General features: G+C 44.4%; 1 protein-coding gene across 1 annotated transcript in view; it reads right to left on the bottom strand.

Annotated features, from left to right (window-relative positions):
- Positions 1-6,283: 6,283 nt before the first annotated feature.
- KCNH5 (potassium voltage-gated channel subfamily H member 5) overlaps positions 6,284-16,494 on the bottom strand; it is a 151,800-nt gene continuing 141,589 nt past the window's right edge. Inside the window, exon 11 of the mRNA XM_059474554.1 lies at positions 6,284-7,231. Within this exon, the coding sequence (XP_059330537.1) occupies positions 6,284-7,231 (948 nt within the window). The remainder of the gene's footprint in view (positions 7,232-16,494) is intronic.

Below are 16,494 nucleotides of genomic sequence, written 5' to 3'. Positions count from 1 at the left end.
AGGAGGTTAGAGTCTGGGAAAACATCTAATAACAGAGCCAGGTGTAAACCTTTGAATGTGCCTTGACAAGAAGGGAATAAGGCTGGGAATGGGGCTTGGGCAGAGCCCATGGATGTGCCCAGTCCCTTTGGACAAGCCCAGGCCTTTTCATCAATGGTGTGCACACATTGAGGAGCAGGCTGAATCCAGAGGGATGAAAATCCAGAGGGATGAAAATCACCTCCAGATCCAGCCACTAATGAGAAACCTGCACATTTCCTACAGCCTTGGATGTGCAGGTCTGCCAGAGCAGCACTGAAAACCAGCTCACATCTATGGATATTTTGATGGCATTTTCAGACACTGTAATCACCTTTCCCTGGACTGGGGAAGAGGCTGGAAAAGGGTGTGGGTGTTGTTGATGTATCCATATCAGCCCACTGCTTCCAGAAACTGCACAGTCACTGAGACATTATTCTCAGTGTTTGGCACCTTGCGTGGATTTTAGCTGATGCCTGACTAAATGCTTAATTTATTTCTATGCCATAGTTTTAGAATATGCCAGATTTCTCTGCTGTCTGTTTGATGAGTATTGGCTCTCACAGCTATTATCTGGAAAACTGGCAACACACTCCTCCACATGGTATTTAAATTGAAAATCAGAAAAAAATAGGACATAACTAAAACCCTTCAAATTTTACCTCCTGTTTGTGCTATTAAAATCTACAGAATCACCAAATGATAAAACAGAACTTGTGACTTTCTGGAAATCACTTGGTCCAACCCCCTCTGTTCATTGCAAGGCCAGCTGCAAATAGAGAGTCCATATACTGATGTTACATATTTTAGATCCTATATTGCCCTTTCCAACAGGATTTTGGGATACTGGAACAGCTTGACTCTCCTGAAGCCCACATTTTCCTCTAATAGCATATTTCTGAATATCCTTTAATGGGCTTTCCCTGTCCCACAGGGAAAAAAAGTCTGCCAGCCTCATCCTGTCCTGGAGCAGAGAGGGCTGAGCCCAACCTAGCACAAAATCCTTTTTATAGGGCTTTTAATTAAGGCTAATTGATGTGTTCATGGCAGGCAGCCAGACACAGAGTTGGTGCACACCAGCAGTCTCAGATTGTGGGCCAAACAAACTTGCATCTCCAAGAAGAAAACAACAAAGAAAAGAACATATCTGCTTTATAGAAAACAGATTAAAAGGTTTGTGAGAATACTGCCTCAGATCCCTGGTTCCACGTGCCATGCATCAGGGGGCTGATTGGCATAATATAAGAAATAAATACAATTTATTCAGCATGGCCTGGTCAAGCCCTTTTTAAATGCTTCTGCTATATGAGTGTACAAAATCAATATGTGCCTTCTTGTCCCACTGTGCACTACAAGGTCAATTTTCTGCCTGGCTAAATGCACCCTCAGTAAGGATGATTTCAGTTTGTTTGTCATTTGTTAGATAGCACAGCACTGATCTTTGCACAATATTCTTTATGTCAGTAAGAACATTCACTGCTTCTCTGCCAGAAGAAATGTGGACTTTTTGTCAGTTCTAGCTCCATTCAGCACTCTGCTTTAAGAACATATTTCATTTGAAAACGCACCATAGCATATTAAACCAAATAAAACATGTAGAGATTGTGTTATCTGCTTGCACCCAAAAAAATTAGGGGAGAGTTATAAAAAATATTCCCAGATGTGGAAATCTAGATGGATCAAACTTTTCCTCCTACAGCCTATTAAGAGAAATGTTAACAAAACCCATTCAAACCCTCCTCTGCAGGAAAATGGTATTTGAAAACCTTTTTTTAAAAAAATAAATCAGGTATCACTTTGACATCACCTCTCTTAGGGAAAAAAGTATTTATTTTAAAAGACAATCTGTCCAATTTTGACATCCAAAAAGATAGGCTTGAGTTTTCTAAATGCTCAAAATCCAAGTAAAAAAGGCGGAAATTTCTCACAATATATCCTTCTATGTCCTCACTCCCAAATTCCTATTAAAACTTTGGAATATTTTTTTTTTTGTTTTTCCTTCCAGTTCAGGACATCTTTTCCCCCTAAAACCCTCTAAGCTACTTCATGAGCACAACATCTGTTTTCTGACCCAGGCAATGATGTGGAATGGTCTCAGTTACTTCCAGGGCAACTGCTCTTGGCTTTGCAAAGAGTACAGCATTATTTCTGCAGCTTCCAGTCCTCTGAAACTGTCCTGGGATCAAAAATACATATTAAAGTCTGGTCTGATTATCAGATTCAGCCTTCACACCTGTGCAACAGGGTTACTCTCCATGTGGTGCTAAATGAAGACTCAATTTGAGTCTAGCAATGAGCCCAAACTCTGGTGCAGCATCAAGCCCCTACAGTTGTGCTACTTCTACAGAACACAGAGAAGAAAAATGGACAAAGCTTAGGTTTGTCACTTCCAAAATCAGCTCTGCTCTAACCCCCGTGCCCTGGCAAAGACAGGAAAAAAAATTTTACAAATACAAATTCAGAAGAACTGAATCCTCACTACAACAATATTTTTTTTCAGTAATTATCCTGAAGTGCTGTTCTATCTCTTATATGCAACATTACACCAAAAAAGCTATTAAAAGTACTCTAGTTCATTTGCTTTGGGAAGTGTTTACTTTTCTGTACACATTTTCTGTACACAATTTATTTCTATTCCAGAGTCCAGAAAGATAAAATCCACTGGTGTGCATGTAAAATGCTTTGGACACACAAAGCACAGGGTAGGTGCTAAGGATGCTGTTCCCAGCATCTGGCAGGAACATCTGTACAGGTTTTGAGCTCTTACAGGAAAGGAAAGGAAAGGAAAGCATGCAGCCAAGAGCTCCCTCCCCATGGTGTGTCACTGCTTGAGCACTGGCCTGGGTGGAAGTGACACCTTGGTGTCCTTATTGCATTATTCCTTAATGACTACAGGTGGTTGCTTTCAGTCCAGCCTGAACTACAGGACTGTGAATCATGCTTTTTAACAGAGAAGGAAAGCCCCAGTCACTCATCATATCATGCACAATGCCACCTCCACGAGGGGACAATGACAACCCCGTGGGAGACGAACTGCTGACGACTCCATGAAGCAACATGTAATGCTCCCAACACGGATTTTGGAGGCAAAGTCCTTCAGAATTGCACCAGCCATTGCCAACCCCACAAACTGGGCCTCCCCCAGCACACACAGGCTGGGACAGCCCATCCACAGGGCACCCATCACACACTCCACTGCTTTGTGCAAGGTACAAGCTGGTTCCACTGAACTGGCAATGGACAGTGCTGGGATATCAGGGTCAAAGCAGCACTAGAAACAGACCTAGAGACACTATTTTTTTCATGAACTTGGTATTTTACACTATTTAGCCACTCACTACACATTTGAACCACTCAAGCTGCACTTGAACTCTAATAGACATTCTGGGCCTGCCCAAATGATTTTCAAGGTCAGACTAATCCTGTTAACACATTCTCTCGTTGTAAAGTGGCACAAAGTTACACCTGACTTGCAAGATAAACCTAAACAGAGATCCCTTTGCATGCCATGCAGCTCTACCTAGAATTAATATCAGTCATAGAGAAAGAAAAGCAGTCTGTCACAAAGGCAGAGGAATTAAGGCTAAAGCTTTCTAACAAAGCCAACCCCCATTATCCTGCTGTCTCTTTTACAGCATCACTTCATGGCAGGTTCATGCATTCCAGGAATTTTAACAAAGCCTGGCCCCCAGACTGAGCCTGATGGCTCAGCTATTCACCAGGCAGCCCTGGGCAGTGGCTGTGTGTCTGTCTACACCACCAGACCAAGTCAGGCAAGAACATTCAACACTTGACATCTTGGCACTTGAACTGTACCAACAAGGTCTGTGCAGACTCCTGCAGCAACCCTGTAACTCCCTAACCCCACAACCCCCCATACTTTCAGAGTTCCAGGATGGGACTTGTCACAGGAATGGGAGGTCCTGTTGTTTTGCAGGTGCAGGTTGTTCTTGCAGTCCAAACCATGGCTGCAGAGTCATGGATTTGCACTTGTGTCAGAACAGCAGCTGCAAAATACAGCTGAAAATTCTGACAGAGGCAACTGCAGCTGCAGAGAACCAAAACAAGTGGGTGGCCTGACCACCAGGCTTTGAGAAGAGCTGTCCCCTACTGTGGCTTTTTGTTCTTTCTTCCCCCACCCCCTCCTTTTTTTTTTTTTCTCTAATTTCTCTAAGAAAGAGGCAAAAACAGGACAGAAAAAACTGTCATCTCCCCAAAAGCCTCCATGAGTTAACACAACAGAAGCAATGACTTCTCTGGCTTTCTTATGAACTTTTGGAGCTCTATGGGTTTGCATTTCACAGTCAAAGATATGTTCAACCTAAGATGTTGATTCCTAATTGCCACTACTGCAAATGATGGTTTGTTTGGGTTTAGGGGTTTTGTTAGTTTTTCAGGATGTGATTTTGTTTAGTCTAGTTTTCTAATGTTAAAAAATGGATCTAATACTGGTGTTTAGAATGCTCACTAATTATAGCCATGTATTTGATATACCTGAATCATAGTGATGCCTTGTGGTACATCCATGTTTTACTCCAGGCACTTTTGAAAACAGGATCTTGATACAAGAGGTCATTTAAGCCAGAGCCAGGGGGAATCCTTCTCTGAAGGGGCCACTGTGCTCTGCTGGGTTGGCCTCAAACTATACCAGGTAACAGCTCTGAAGCTGCAATGGCAATTTCTGCTATGCATCTTGTGTACCTGGATTCAAACCAGTGCAAATGGAGAGGCAAAAACCCTCACCACACTCAGGGGCAGAGTCCAAAAGTCCAGCTCCAAACAGGAGACCAAACAAGATCCAGTGCAAAGCCTGCCCTGCAAAGCCAGCAGCTCCAGCCCAGGAGTGGAGAGGGGGTCTGAGCACAGCCCAAGGCTGGCAGATGCTGATGGGAGGCAGCTAAGAGAAGGGACAGAGCCTCTGACACCAGCCTGAGGGACTCGGTGTGTGTGGGACCTGTGGGCACTGCAAGCCCGCTCCTGAAACGTGGCCCCTCCATGCACTGAAACCTGCAGGAGCCCCAGGCAGGAGCAGCACTCCAGGCAGGGCTCCATTCCCCAGCACACCCACCACCCTCCCAGCATCATCCAAGCACCTTGGACTACACAGAACTACACCCTGACCAGTTATTGTCTCTTTTTCTAAAGGCAGCTGCAGACTGATAAATATCCTCATGAAAAAGAGTGGAGGGGATTTACTGCAGCCTTTTAACTTCAGGCTTTCAAATCTGCTCCCGTTGTTCCCAAGAAGCTGAACTGTGAGTGTTCTCTCCCTTGCTCAGACCTCGTGCAAAGTCTTTCTGCCAGGGGCAATAGGGGGGACAGGGGGAGAGCAACCTCAACCCCACAAAAATGGGACATGCTAATGAAGATACTGACAGAACCGGACACCACCACTGAGTGCTGCAAAGAGAATTTACATAATGTTACTCTAACAGTTCAGTAAAAATGGCATCAGTAAAAGGAGGCTTTCAAGAAATAAGTTACCCCCAAACACTCAGGGAGTGCAACTGAGTTTCTGTTAGTTTCATTTTGTTACATAAATCACCATTGTTATTATTCTTATTATTATTATTTCTTACTTACGATGTTAAAAGAGCAGGAGGATACTTGAAATAAAAGGCTGTGCATGCACAATACCCACACAAATAAATTCCAGTGATCCACCCTAGCACCAGGCACGGTGCCCTTCCCTGCCCACTGAGCTGAGCCCTCCCTTTCGGAGGAGTAGGGGAATTCATCACCAAATATACAGTATATTGTCATGGAATGATACCAGGAAACAAACAATACTAACAGGAGTCTGAACGTGTCCTTCACGTCGTATTAATCTACTGTTTAACTCGGCAGAAAAGACAGTGAGGAAATAAAAGCTCAATTCACCCAGCCTGAGATCAAAACTGTCATGGCAATATTGGCAGGTTAGACCCTGATTCTTTAAATAGTACATTGCCTTTGTTAAACAAAAGTCATTCTTTTATTACATAATAGAGATTATAAATAAATGTAAAGTGTGCATGCAGTCAACTGCATATTATACAAGCAATATCTATGTTAATAATTGCTTTCTTTGGCAGGCCAGAATCCAGCTGGACATGCAATATTTACATATCAAAATCCTTGGTGTGTTCAAGTCATATTGGATGCAAGTGAAAATATATATGTATATATATTTACCGTATACACACACATTTATATATATATATGTATAAAGGTATATATACACCTCTGCATATATACTGTATACATATATACACATAGGTATATGCTAAAAGTGGATTTCATCTTTTTCAGATTCGGGTGATGCAGGCCTCGAAACACTAAAAATATCCTGACAGGATATCTGGGGAGGGGACTGGGGTGATAAATGAGACTTGGGGGAAGAGAGCTGGGATACGTTCTTTTCAGACAATATTTTTAAAATTTCTGCCACCTGCTTCTCAAGGGCAGCCATCCTGCTGCTTAGCAGCTGGATATCTTCTTTGAGTTCGTGCTTGACTTCCTGCAGCGTGGTTTGTAAGGCCTGCTCAGGAATGGGGTAGAAAGGACACCTAGCATCCGCCTGGATGGGGCTGTGCTCCAGGGGGCTGCGAGTCTCACCAGCTTTATCCAAGCGAAGGTCACTTTTTGTGATCCCACTGTCACAAGAGTCTGTTTTCCTCAGTGGGTTTTTATTTACACCGTTCTCCGAGTCATTGGACTTGGGGTCATCGGACAGCAACCCCATGGACTCGGCCTTTGTGACGTTGTTCCAGTCCTCCTTCTTCTCCTCGTGGGCACCCATGGTGTTCTTCAGCCGGAGCCAGCCCTTCCCGTTCCCGTTCTTCATCCTCATGGGGCTGTTCACCTTGAGGCATTTCTGCTCTCCGTTCCCGTTCGGCTTCAGCTCCATCACGTCGCGGTTGTTCTGCTTCACGGCCTCGCTGCTTTTCATGTAGGCCAGGGTGGTCTGGATGGGCGTGATCTGGGACACGGTGACCACGCTGGTGCCCGTGATGGAGGCCCCGTTCTGCACGCTCCTGCTCTCCACCTGCAGCTGGTTCCGCTCGGGGTCGGCGTGGCTGGAGCCCTGGTTGCGCATCTCCTTCTGCTGCTTGAATTTCTGGAAGAGTTTCCGCACGGGGTGGTCCACGGGGATGCTCAGGGTCACCTCGTTCTTCTGGCGCAGGCGCTCCTCTTCCTCCTTCTTGACATCGCTGATCTTCCTGAAGATGATCTGTGGGGGGATAAATCCACGACAGAGTCAGGACCCAAAGGACATGGCATGAAAATATTAATTTGAGATGGGTAGTAAGTCTTGAGAACAGCCATTTCTCTCTTTATTCTTAATTCTGATCTTCCTTTCCATCTTAATTTTTTGTAGTGATTTCAAATGGAGCTGATCAAGACACAGCAACCTCAAGGTTAACCACTATAGATAGGGTACTTATGTCACAGATATCTTTTCTGAAAAATCCTTTCCTTGGGATTTTTCCTCCTGAGAAGCTGAGAGGCCTCAGGAACAAAATGCAAACAATGATTATCTGCTGCTGTGGAATGCAACAGGTGCATCTGTGATTGGTCTCATGTGGGTGTTTCTAATTAATGGCCAATCACAGTCAGCTGGCTCGGACTCTGTCTGAGACAAGCTTTTGTTATCATTCCTTCTTTTTCTACTCTTAGCCAGCCTTCTGATGAAATTCTTTCTTCTATTCTTTCAGTATAGTTTTAATACAATATATATAATAAAATAATAAATCAAGCCTTCTGAAACATGGAGTCAGATCCTCATCTCTTCCCTCATCCTGGGACCCCTGTGAACACTGCCACATACTTACACATACACACACACTTTCTTAACAGGATACATTAAAGGTGGGTTTCACCTTTTTTCTTGATGCAGATGATACTTCTACTTGAAGAACTAAAAATATCCAAACACCAACAGAAGGAAAGAAACAGAACAAAGAGAAGAAAGCCCTTGACAAAGAACCCAAATACTGTGATGCCATTACTCACACTCATACCTGCTCTGTCACTATCTTTAGTACAGATCAAAAGGAAACAGTAATTCAGCAGGGATTACACAGCTGCAAGATAAATTCAATGTACACACCCTTCCAGAGGCTGCAGAATCCCAGCTTGCTCAATACTTTTTGATTTTTCTGTTAGGGTTAGGGTTTTTTAGGAGTGTTGGACATTCCCCATGGGCCACATGTGTGGCTTCACACACTTTACAAGTGTTTACTGCAGAATTGGTATGTCTAATATGTGTAGGTGAGCTGGAAGCATCATGGAGAAGCAGCATAACAGGGCTGTGTGTGGCTCTAAATCCCAGCAATATCCACCATCTCATCATGCCATTTAATGCTGAGTTATTTCACCCAGCAGCATCTCTCAGGCTGCTGCAGAAAAAGGAATTTGAGTCTCAAGCTGAGGGAGGATCTACAGAGCAAAATCTTTTTGTTGATTTTCTGCATGTTACTCATATGATTTTTTTATTTTTATTTTTAGGTTCATCCAGTTTTTTTGAATGTGGGACTGGGAATCTGGGAAACTGGTTCTCTGTTTGACAACACTGTGAAAAGCAGCCTGTGATTAAATACAAATATGGACTGTGAAGGGATAGTGTGGTAAGAAAAGGAAAACAAAGCCCTTGAAATACACAAACAAAACCCTGTGTCAGTCAGCTGTAGGCTTTTGAAATATCAACTTGAGTATCCATATTTGAGAATCTATTTACTTTCAAGTCTCACATCTTCAGAAGTCAGCAGAGAAGTGCCATGATGGGTACAGATCTTCACTGCATGAATCTGGGATGAGCTGGACTTCAAAGCTTCATTAGAGAGCTTTCAAATGCAGTAGATCTCTCCTTGCCTGCTGCTGATAGACACAGCTGCTTAGAATAATTTGGTTAACTTGCTTATTAGAAGCTCAGTTAAAAAAATATAAACAAAACCAAGGGACAACCATGGAAGTTACTTTAATGCGACTACTCTGACCTAGATGCAGTGACACATTCCCTCATTTGGAGGCTCCCCTTCATTAGCAGCTGCCCTCATCGAGCTTTTCTCTCTCTCTCTCTCACTCTCTCTGGCCACTCTCAAGAGCAAATAAGGGTAAGAGAAACTGCCCTTGATTCAAAATTGAGTGATCACATTTAACTGAAGCCACGCTCTCTAAAGGCACATTTGGAAGGTGGGTGGTGTGTGATGTTTAGTTTGTGCCTCTCTTGCCCCAGAGGGCAGCACAGCACCTCTGGCAGAAGATGCAGCAGCGAAAGCAGCCAGCTGCAAGGATGTGTCCCCAAGGATGTGTCCCCAAGGATGTGTCCCCAAGGAGTGTCTCAGGGGACATGGCTGGTTCCCCTCCAGGTGTCCCTGTTTGGCTGTGCTGCTCTGCCTTGTGCTGAGTCCCTGAAAACATCTGCAGTGGGGGAAATATCCCCTACCCAATGCTTTACAAGGTTGTGTAGGGACAGGAAAAGGGGGAATGAGAGTAGGTTTAGACTGGATGCTAGGAGGAAATTCTTTACTGTGAGGGTGGTGAGGCCCTGGCACAGATTGCCCAGAGCAGCTGTGGCTGCCCCATCCCTGGCAGTGTTCCAGGCCAGGATGGATGGGGCTTGAAGCAACCTGGGATAGTGGAAGATGTCCCTGCCCATGGCAGGATGATCTTTAAAGTCCCTTCCAATCCAAACCATTCTGTGTTTCCATGATTCCCCTGCTTTCTGGCCATGAATCTGTTTCACAGCTTGAGCCCCCTGCTCCCTGCAGGCAGCCTGTGCCTGGCTGGGCTGTCCAGAGGCAGTGGGGGATGCTGGAAGGGAAGGATGCTGGAAGGGAGGCAGCTCCAGCAGCTGGCACAGGCCCACGGTGCTTCCCTGGCCAGTGTGGCACTGGATGTGTCATTGGGAAAGGCAGGACACAATTCTGACAACGTCTGTCCTCCTGCATGTTTACAATAACCAGAATGACAGCAACAAAGACCATAGCAGCAGTTTTTGATTCCTCTCCCAAAGCTTGCACTTCACTGAAAATTACCCTCACCTCCCTTTCTCCCCCAGCCCAATCTTGGTTCTTTTATCCCTCTTCTAGACTCAGTTCAAACCTTCCCCAGACAGAGGTTATCTCTCTGCACAGAGTATAATTACCAGCGACTGCTGCTGCTGGGCTTGGCAGAAGAAAAGCCAAAACCTCTCTAATCTGACACCACCTGTACCTCACACTCCTGAAGTGTGTCCTTATAGAAGTCAGGAAATTACTGTGAAGCTTTTTGCCCCAGAACCACTTGGCCAGGTGTCATTTGGATGAGTTGAGCCCAGTGACAGAGGGGTCTGAGCCTGAGTGCTGCTGTGACTCAGAGCAGAGCAAACACTTTGGGAACAGCAGAAAGGGATGGTGGCCAAGGTGGAAAATGCCATCAAATGCAAGATGCAAATCTGGTCTGCTGTGTGAGGCCAAGGACCCACTGACCATTCACAGCCATGAGCTTTACCCCATGGCAAAGCTTTATGGCCATGCAGTGAAGACACACACCAAAGCCCTGCTGTCACCTCCTCAAAACATGTTCTCTCAGCTTCCTGCAGGACACAAGCTGACAGAGATCTTCAATGAGTTATTTCCCTTTTCTTCTTTTGGGACAGAAAATGCTCCAGCCTGGAATGGTTCTGAGCAGTTCCTCTGAAGGAGCAGATCTGCCACATGCTGATTAGTGCAGAAAATGCCCAGGGACTCAGAAATCCAGAGGTTAGCTGAGAGTCAAGGATTCAGGAGTGATCTACCTCAGTGGAGCCCTATTTCCAATGGAGCAAAGGTGGGCTGGTGCACAGCCCTGGGCCTACTCCCCTTGATTTTCTCATGTAACCTGTAGGTGTTCATAGCTGTTTTATTTTCTTTTTCACTCAGAAATGCATAACCAAGCAGACCCTCACATCCCAACTCACCCTGTGGGATAACAGCACTTTGAATGGAGACTGAGGTCTTGGTCCTTACTCTCCCACTGAACTACTCTGCCAAGGAAATCATTTCACCCCATGGAGAACTTCCCCCTCTTCCTTCCCCTCGGCCAAGGGAGATGTACCCCTAGCACAGCAAGGATCCAGTTTTGGTCAGGAGTACTTGAGAGCAGCAGAATATGTACAAGTAAAAGAAAAGAAAGCTCCTACACAGACAAAGAACTGAAGAAAAAAAAAAAAAAGATGTGAATTCTAGCACTAACAGGGCAATAGTTGTTTTTCATTACCAATTTTTTCCATATTAGGAGATTTTTCATGTGGCTGGATTTAATATGCTTCCACAGTGGTTTAAACTAAACCAGAATAGTTAAAATGTGTTTACATTTACAAATGTTTGCATGGAAACTGAATTCTATTGATGTCTAATAACTTTAACCAGCTTTTTTTCTTTATAAATAAGAATTGAAAAACATGTGATCTGACATTTCGCTGCAGATTGGAAGAGCATTATTTTGAAATCTTAAACTGGATGAGCTATTTAATTTGTCCCTGACCCTTCTCAGAGAATCTACACATAGGCCTGCCCAAATGCATGTCCCAGGAACAGTCACAATCTTCAAAGAAGAAGCTGAATTAAGTGTGTATAGAGTTTATTTCAAGGAGTAAAGAGCCACAGTCCTGTCTCACACCAAGTTTTAAATTCATTAATGTAACAGACATTAAATGCAGGACTCCATTTTCTTTACGGATCAGATTGTGAAAGACCCTTCCATGTGGCACAAATTTTGTCCCAGGGGTCCAGGTTCCTGGGTTTCTCTTAGTGTTTTTATTTTGGGTAGAAGGGGCAACAGAGATGACATTAATTACTGAGCTGGCAAAGATGAAGCAGAAGTTAACTGACATTCAGCCATGGGGACTGAAATACTCAAGTTATTTATGAGGCAGGCACAGAGGAGTAAACAGCAATTTGAGATTCTCCATCTGATCTCAACCTCAGCCTCCCTTGCACACCAAGAGGTAACTGATGTGAGTGTGAACTCTGTCCCTCCAAAGGGGGACCTTCCCCCAGGTCCTGGCAACGGATGTGTCACAGCTCCTGTGAGGTGCCAGCTTGTATAACCAGCCCCAAAGCCAAGTGCAGATGAGGGCACCAGCAACGAGGAGTCAGGCAGCCAGCTCAAAGCTGAGACACACACACTGAATTAAAGAGTAAAGCTGTGGCCTTTTCAGGTGCTTTGAAATGCATCTCTTGTCTGCTGTCTTTTTTTGTAGCAGTACTGTGGAAATCATCCCTGCATGACCTTGCTCCATCCAGGAGATCTGCACAAAGATCCCTTAATAAGTGACTCCAAGGCAGGTACGTGAAGGGATTACAGAGCTGGTAAAAGTCTTGAAGAATTACAGTGAGTTCATAAACAGCGGCAGCTGTTTGACCAGAGATCATCCTGTCCTGTGCCTGAACATCCCATGCTGTTGTTAGCGGTGCCCAAGGTGTGCCTGCTCCTCTCCACAAAAATGGCCAGAAAGGGACAGCCATGGATCCAAAGGGAGCACAGTTGTCATGGTGATGGATGCAGAGTGTGTGCACTGACTGGGAGGGAGAGAGGGGAGGAGGGAGGGAGAGCCACACAAAGCCACCAAAAAGCAAAGATTGTCACAGACCCTGTCCTGGGAGAATTGGTTTGACTCAGCTCACTGCACATTTCTGCAGCAGAAACACCACATTTCAGTCTCCACAGCCACATCCACTCAGTAACCACAGGTCACTCTCATTAAAGCACAGACCAGGCTGATGGCAGTGCTGATCATCTCTCAAAAGTTTGTTTTGGGGGTAATTATCTTGTCTGAATCAATGTCTTGTAGAAGCCCCATCTCCCTTGCATCTGATTGTTCACAACCCAATGTATTTGTCCAGATCCCTGCATTTTTGTTGCTATTTAATACAGCAACTTCTGAGAAGGCATCTGAGATCAGTGAGATAAGAATAATTGAATCACAGAATAATTAAAGTTAGAATCAAGACAATCAAATTAATGGTTGATGATCTTGATTCATTCCTCAGGTTAATAAATCTGAAGAAATAGAGGGCTCTTTTTAACCTGGACCCACCTGACAGCACAGGTTCAGAGCTGTACTTGAAAACACTGCAGACAGAGCAAGTGGGACGAGCAGACAAAGTGAGCTGGAGCTCCCCAAGTGATGGAGGCAGGATTTCAGGGAAATGCACCCTTCTTTGAACCACACTGCAGAGCTGGCAGCTGGATTGCAGTTGGCTGAGACCCACCCAGCAGCTCCTTCACCAGCTCTCAGATCCCACCAGAAGAATTTGGACTGGTCCACCTCTTCCAGGAATGTCTAATTCCCATTCAAAAAGGGAGTTAGAGTGTCCTCACAAGGTGTGTTGGCCTTGGCTTGCTTTTATATAAGCTTTTTTTTTTTTTTTGGATATAGGAGAGCTGCCTTCCCTTGCCACCTTGGCCTGAAATTACACAAGCTTAGCTGAAGCTGGCAAGTGGATTTTAAAAGTTTTAAGTGGTATAACCAATATCCAATACTGCAATAACACAGATCTCATTTTCTTTGGAAATAATGTTACAAGGCTGTACAACATAAAATTTCCATAAAGATGTCTGCAAAAAATACTATTAATTTTCACATCTTGGAGTGCACTGTACAAAGTAATTTACATTTTTGTCATGCTAATGTGGAAGGCAGATTTATGTCAGATCCAGGATTTAGACAGACACAGGATACTCCAGCGCAGACGTGTGTGCTATTTCCTGCTCCTGAAAATACATAATACATAAATACATAAATACATTTCCTGCCCCATAAAATACACCCAATTTCCAGAGCACAGACACTCGGAACAGGGCTCACCTACAAAGCCTCTGTCTGCATGTGAACTCACCCTCCAGGAGCCCTGCACAGCGGAGGGAGGAAGACAAAGGCACTTGGAAGGTGTGAGTCATTTCTTTCACCTGCAGCTGGATGTTAAAGCAGGTCAGACAAGCTGTACCCTGAGCTGCCTGCTTGTCTCTGGTGTCTGCACAGGCAGCTCTGTGCCTGTCGCCTCTGAGCAGACACCCTCCATGGATGGTGGGATGGAGGATTCAAATCCCCACCTCTGGTAGTGCAAATGTCAGGGTTTGGTGCAGAGGGTGTAAAAAAGCCTCCTGTAGTTATTCTCTGTGTATGTGTGTGTGTTTTGCACCCTTCATCTGATGCTGGTTTTATTTCCACCTCAGGGTGTTGGGGTATTGCCAATTCCTGGCTGGGATGAATTCCCCACAGCCTCAGGGCCCAGCCAGTCCTTACAGACAAACTTTATTCTTCCAAAAGCTGCAGAGGGAGGACAAGCCACAACTGCCCAGGAGACCCTGCCAGACTGGTGGCTCTCAGTGAGAGCTTGTGGAAAATCAGATGCAGCATCCCAGACCCCCTGAGCCCATCAGAGCAATGGCCTGGGAGGGGCTTGCTGGATTTGGCAGTGCCAGGGGTGGGAGTGATCCCAGCAGGATCTGTCCTACAGCACCTGGAGTGGGATGAGCTTTGCAGTGCACAAGGGTGGGTGTGCAAAACAGACACATCTCAGGTGGTCTCCAATTTCCTGGATGAACCACTGTGACAGTGTTCACAGGGTCTCAGGTTGAGGGAAGAGATGAGGATCTGACTCCATGTTTCAGAAGGCTTGATTTATTATTTTATGATATATATTATATTAAAACTATACTAAAAGAATAGAAGAAAGGATTTCATCAGAAGGCTAGCTAAGAATAGAATAGGAAAGAATGATAACAAAGGCTTGTGTCTCGGGCTCTGTGTCCAAGCCAGCCGGGCTGTGATTGGCCATTAATTACAAACATCTAACATGGGCCAATCACAGATGCACCTGTTGCATTCCACAGCAACAGATAATCAATGTTTACATTTTGTTCCTGAGGCCTCTCAGCTTCTCAGGAGGAAAAATCCTAAAGAAAGTATTTTCCATAAAAGATGTCTGCGACAAACCACCAGCAAGGAAAGGAAACTCACCCCTTCCCCCTTATTCTCACTACACTTCCCAAGAAAACCTTCCAGCAGGGGAATGGAGATGCCCTGCCCACAGCCCCTGGGAAACTGGAGACCACCTGAGATGTGTCTGTTCTGCACACCCACCCTTGTGCACTGCAAAGCTCATCCCACTCCAGGTGTTGTAGGACAGATCCTGCTGGGATCACTCCCACCCCTGGCACTGCCAAATCCAGCAAACCCCTCCCAGGCCATGGCTCTGATGGGCTCAGGGGGTCTGGGATGCTGCATCCCTCAGTCCTTGAGGACTGGTCCCCTCTAGGAGCCTTCAGCTGTCAAAACAAGGCATATCTGGGATCCTCTTTTCTGATATTCTGAAAACTAGGCCAGTCAAACCGAATTCCTAATGCATAACCCTCGGTGAAAAGGCTTGCTCCAAAATGAACGTGTTTTTAAAATCTAGGCAGGTCCCAGACAACTAGACTCACTATTAATACTTGATGTTAAAATGCTTTTAAATCTTATTTTTCAGATTTTCTTTTTCAGAAAGCTCCCAAGATATTACTAATACCTAATGCCAAAATGCTTTTAAATCTTATTTTTCAGATATTATGTTTTTAAAAAACCAAAAAACTTCCATTATATTAAAAAATCTCCCTTTTTTGTTTACATTAATTAAAAAGTTAATTTAAAAAGTCAAACTATGAAAGACGAGACAGAAATGGATTAATAGGAAATGACCCCACACAAGCCTTTAGGCTGCTTCCCCTAATTCACTCCTGCAAATCTCCATAAACTCTTAGCTCACTTCATTAATCTGCACTCCAAGGATGCAGAGTAGATGGTTTGAAATGATGGCTTTATTGTTCTTCTGCTCTGCACACTCCTCAGATAGCTTCACTTTGATGTGAAATTCAGCCTCAAAAACAAACTGCTCTAACAACTCTTTTAATTGCTCTCCAGTAAATTCCCCTTAATCCTCCTGTCCCAGGAACTGTTTTGTGTTAAACCACTGCTCCATCTGCGTGTGAGAAAGGAATCTCTGTCCTTGGCTGTGCAGTGAAAATGACTGACTGCTGAGCAATTAGTTAATCTCCAGGATAGGGATGTCTCACTAAACAGTCTTTCATGCTGGATTTTGGAGGAAAAGAAGATTTCTGCAGGTTAGTCTTCCAGCTGCTTGAAAGAAACAGTAAATAATAGCCTTTCTGCAAATTTCCATTGATCCTCACTTCACAGACACAGTAACATGCTACAGCAAAAGCTTCCTACCAAGCACATTTTAATTTTGCTTTGGAGAAACTGTATTCACATATATTCTTCCTCAGCAACTATTGAATTGACCTGCAAAAGATGTGAAGATTTCCAATCCAAGTAACAAAGTGATGTCGCTTCAAGCAAATGAGAATTATTTCCATGATGCTGAAAAAAACCCTTTAAAGGGTTATTTATTAGCATTTTATGTGCAAGGAAGAGGTTAATTCTTTTATGATGACTTAATAAAGATCTTTGTCCCCCCAAGTTGCTCATCT

This window comes from Ammospiza nelsoni, chromosome 6 (assembly GCF_027579445.1).
Source record: "Ammospiza nelsoni isolate bAmmNel1 chromosome 6, bAmmNel1.pri, whole genome shotgun sequence".
NCBI lineage: Eukaryota > Metazoa > Chordata > Aves > Passeriformes > Passerellidae > Ammospiza > Ammospiza nelsoni.
The sequence above is the reverse complement of the archived record's forward strand: the minus strand, read 5'-3'. Positions and strand labels throughout refer to the sequence as shown.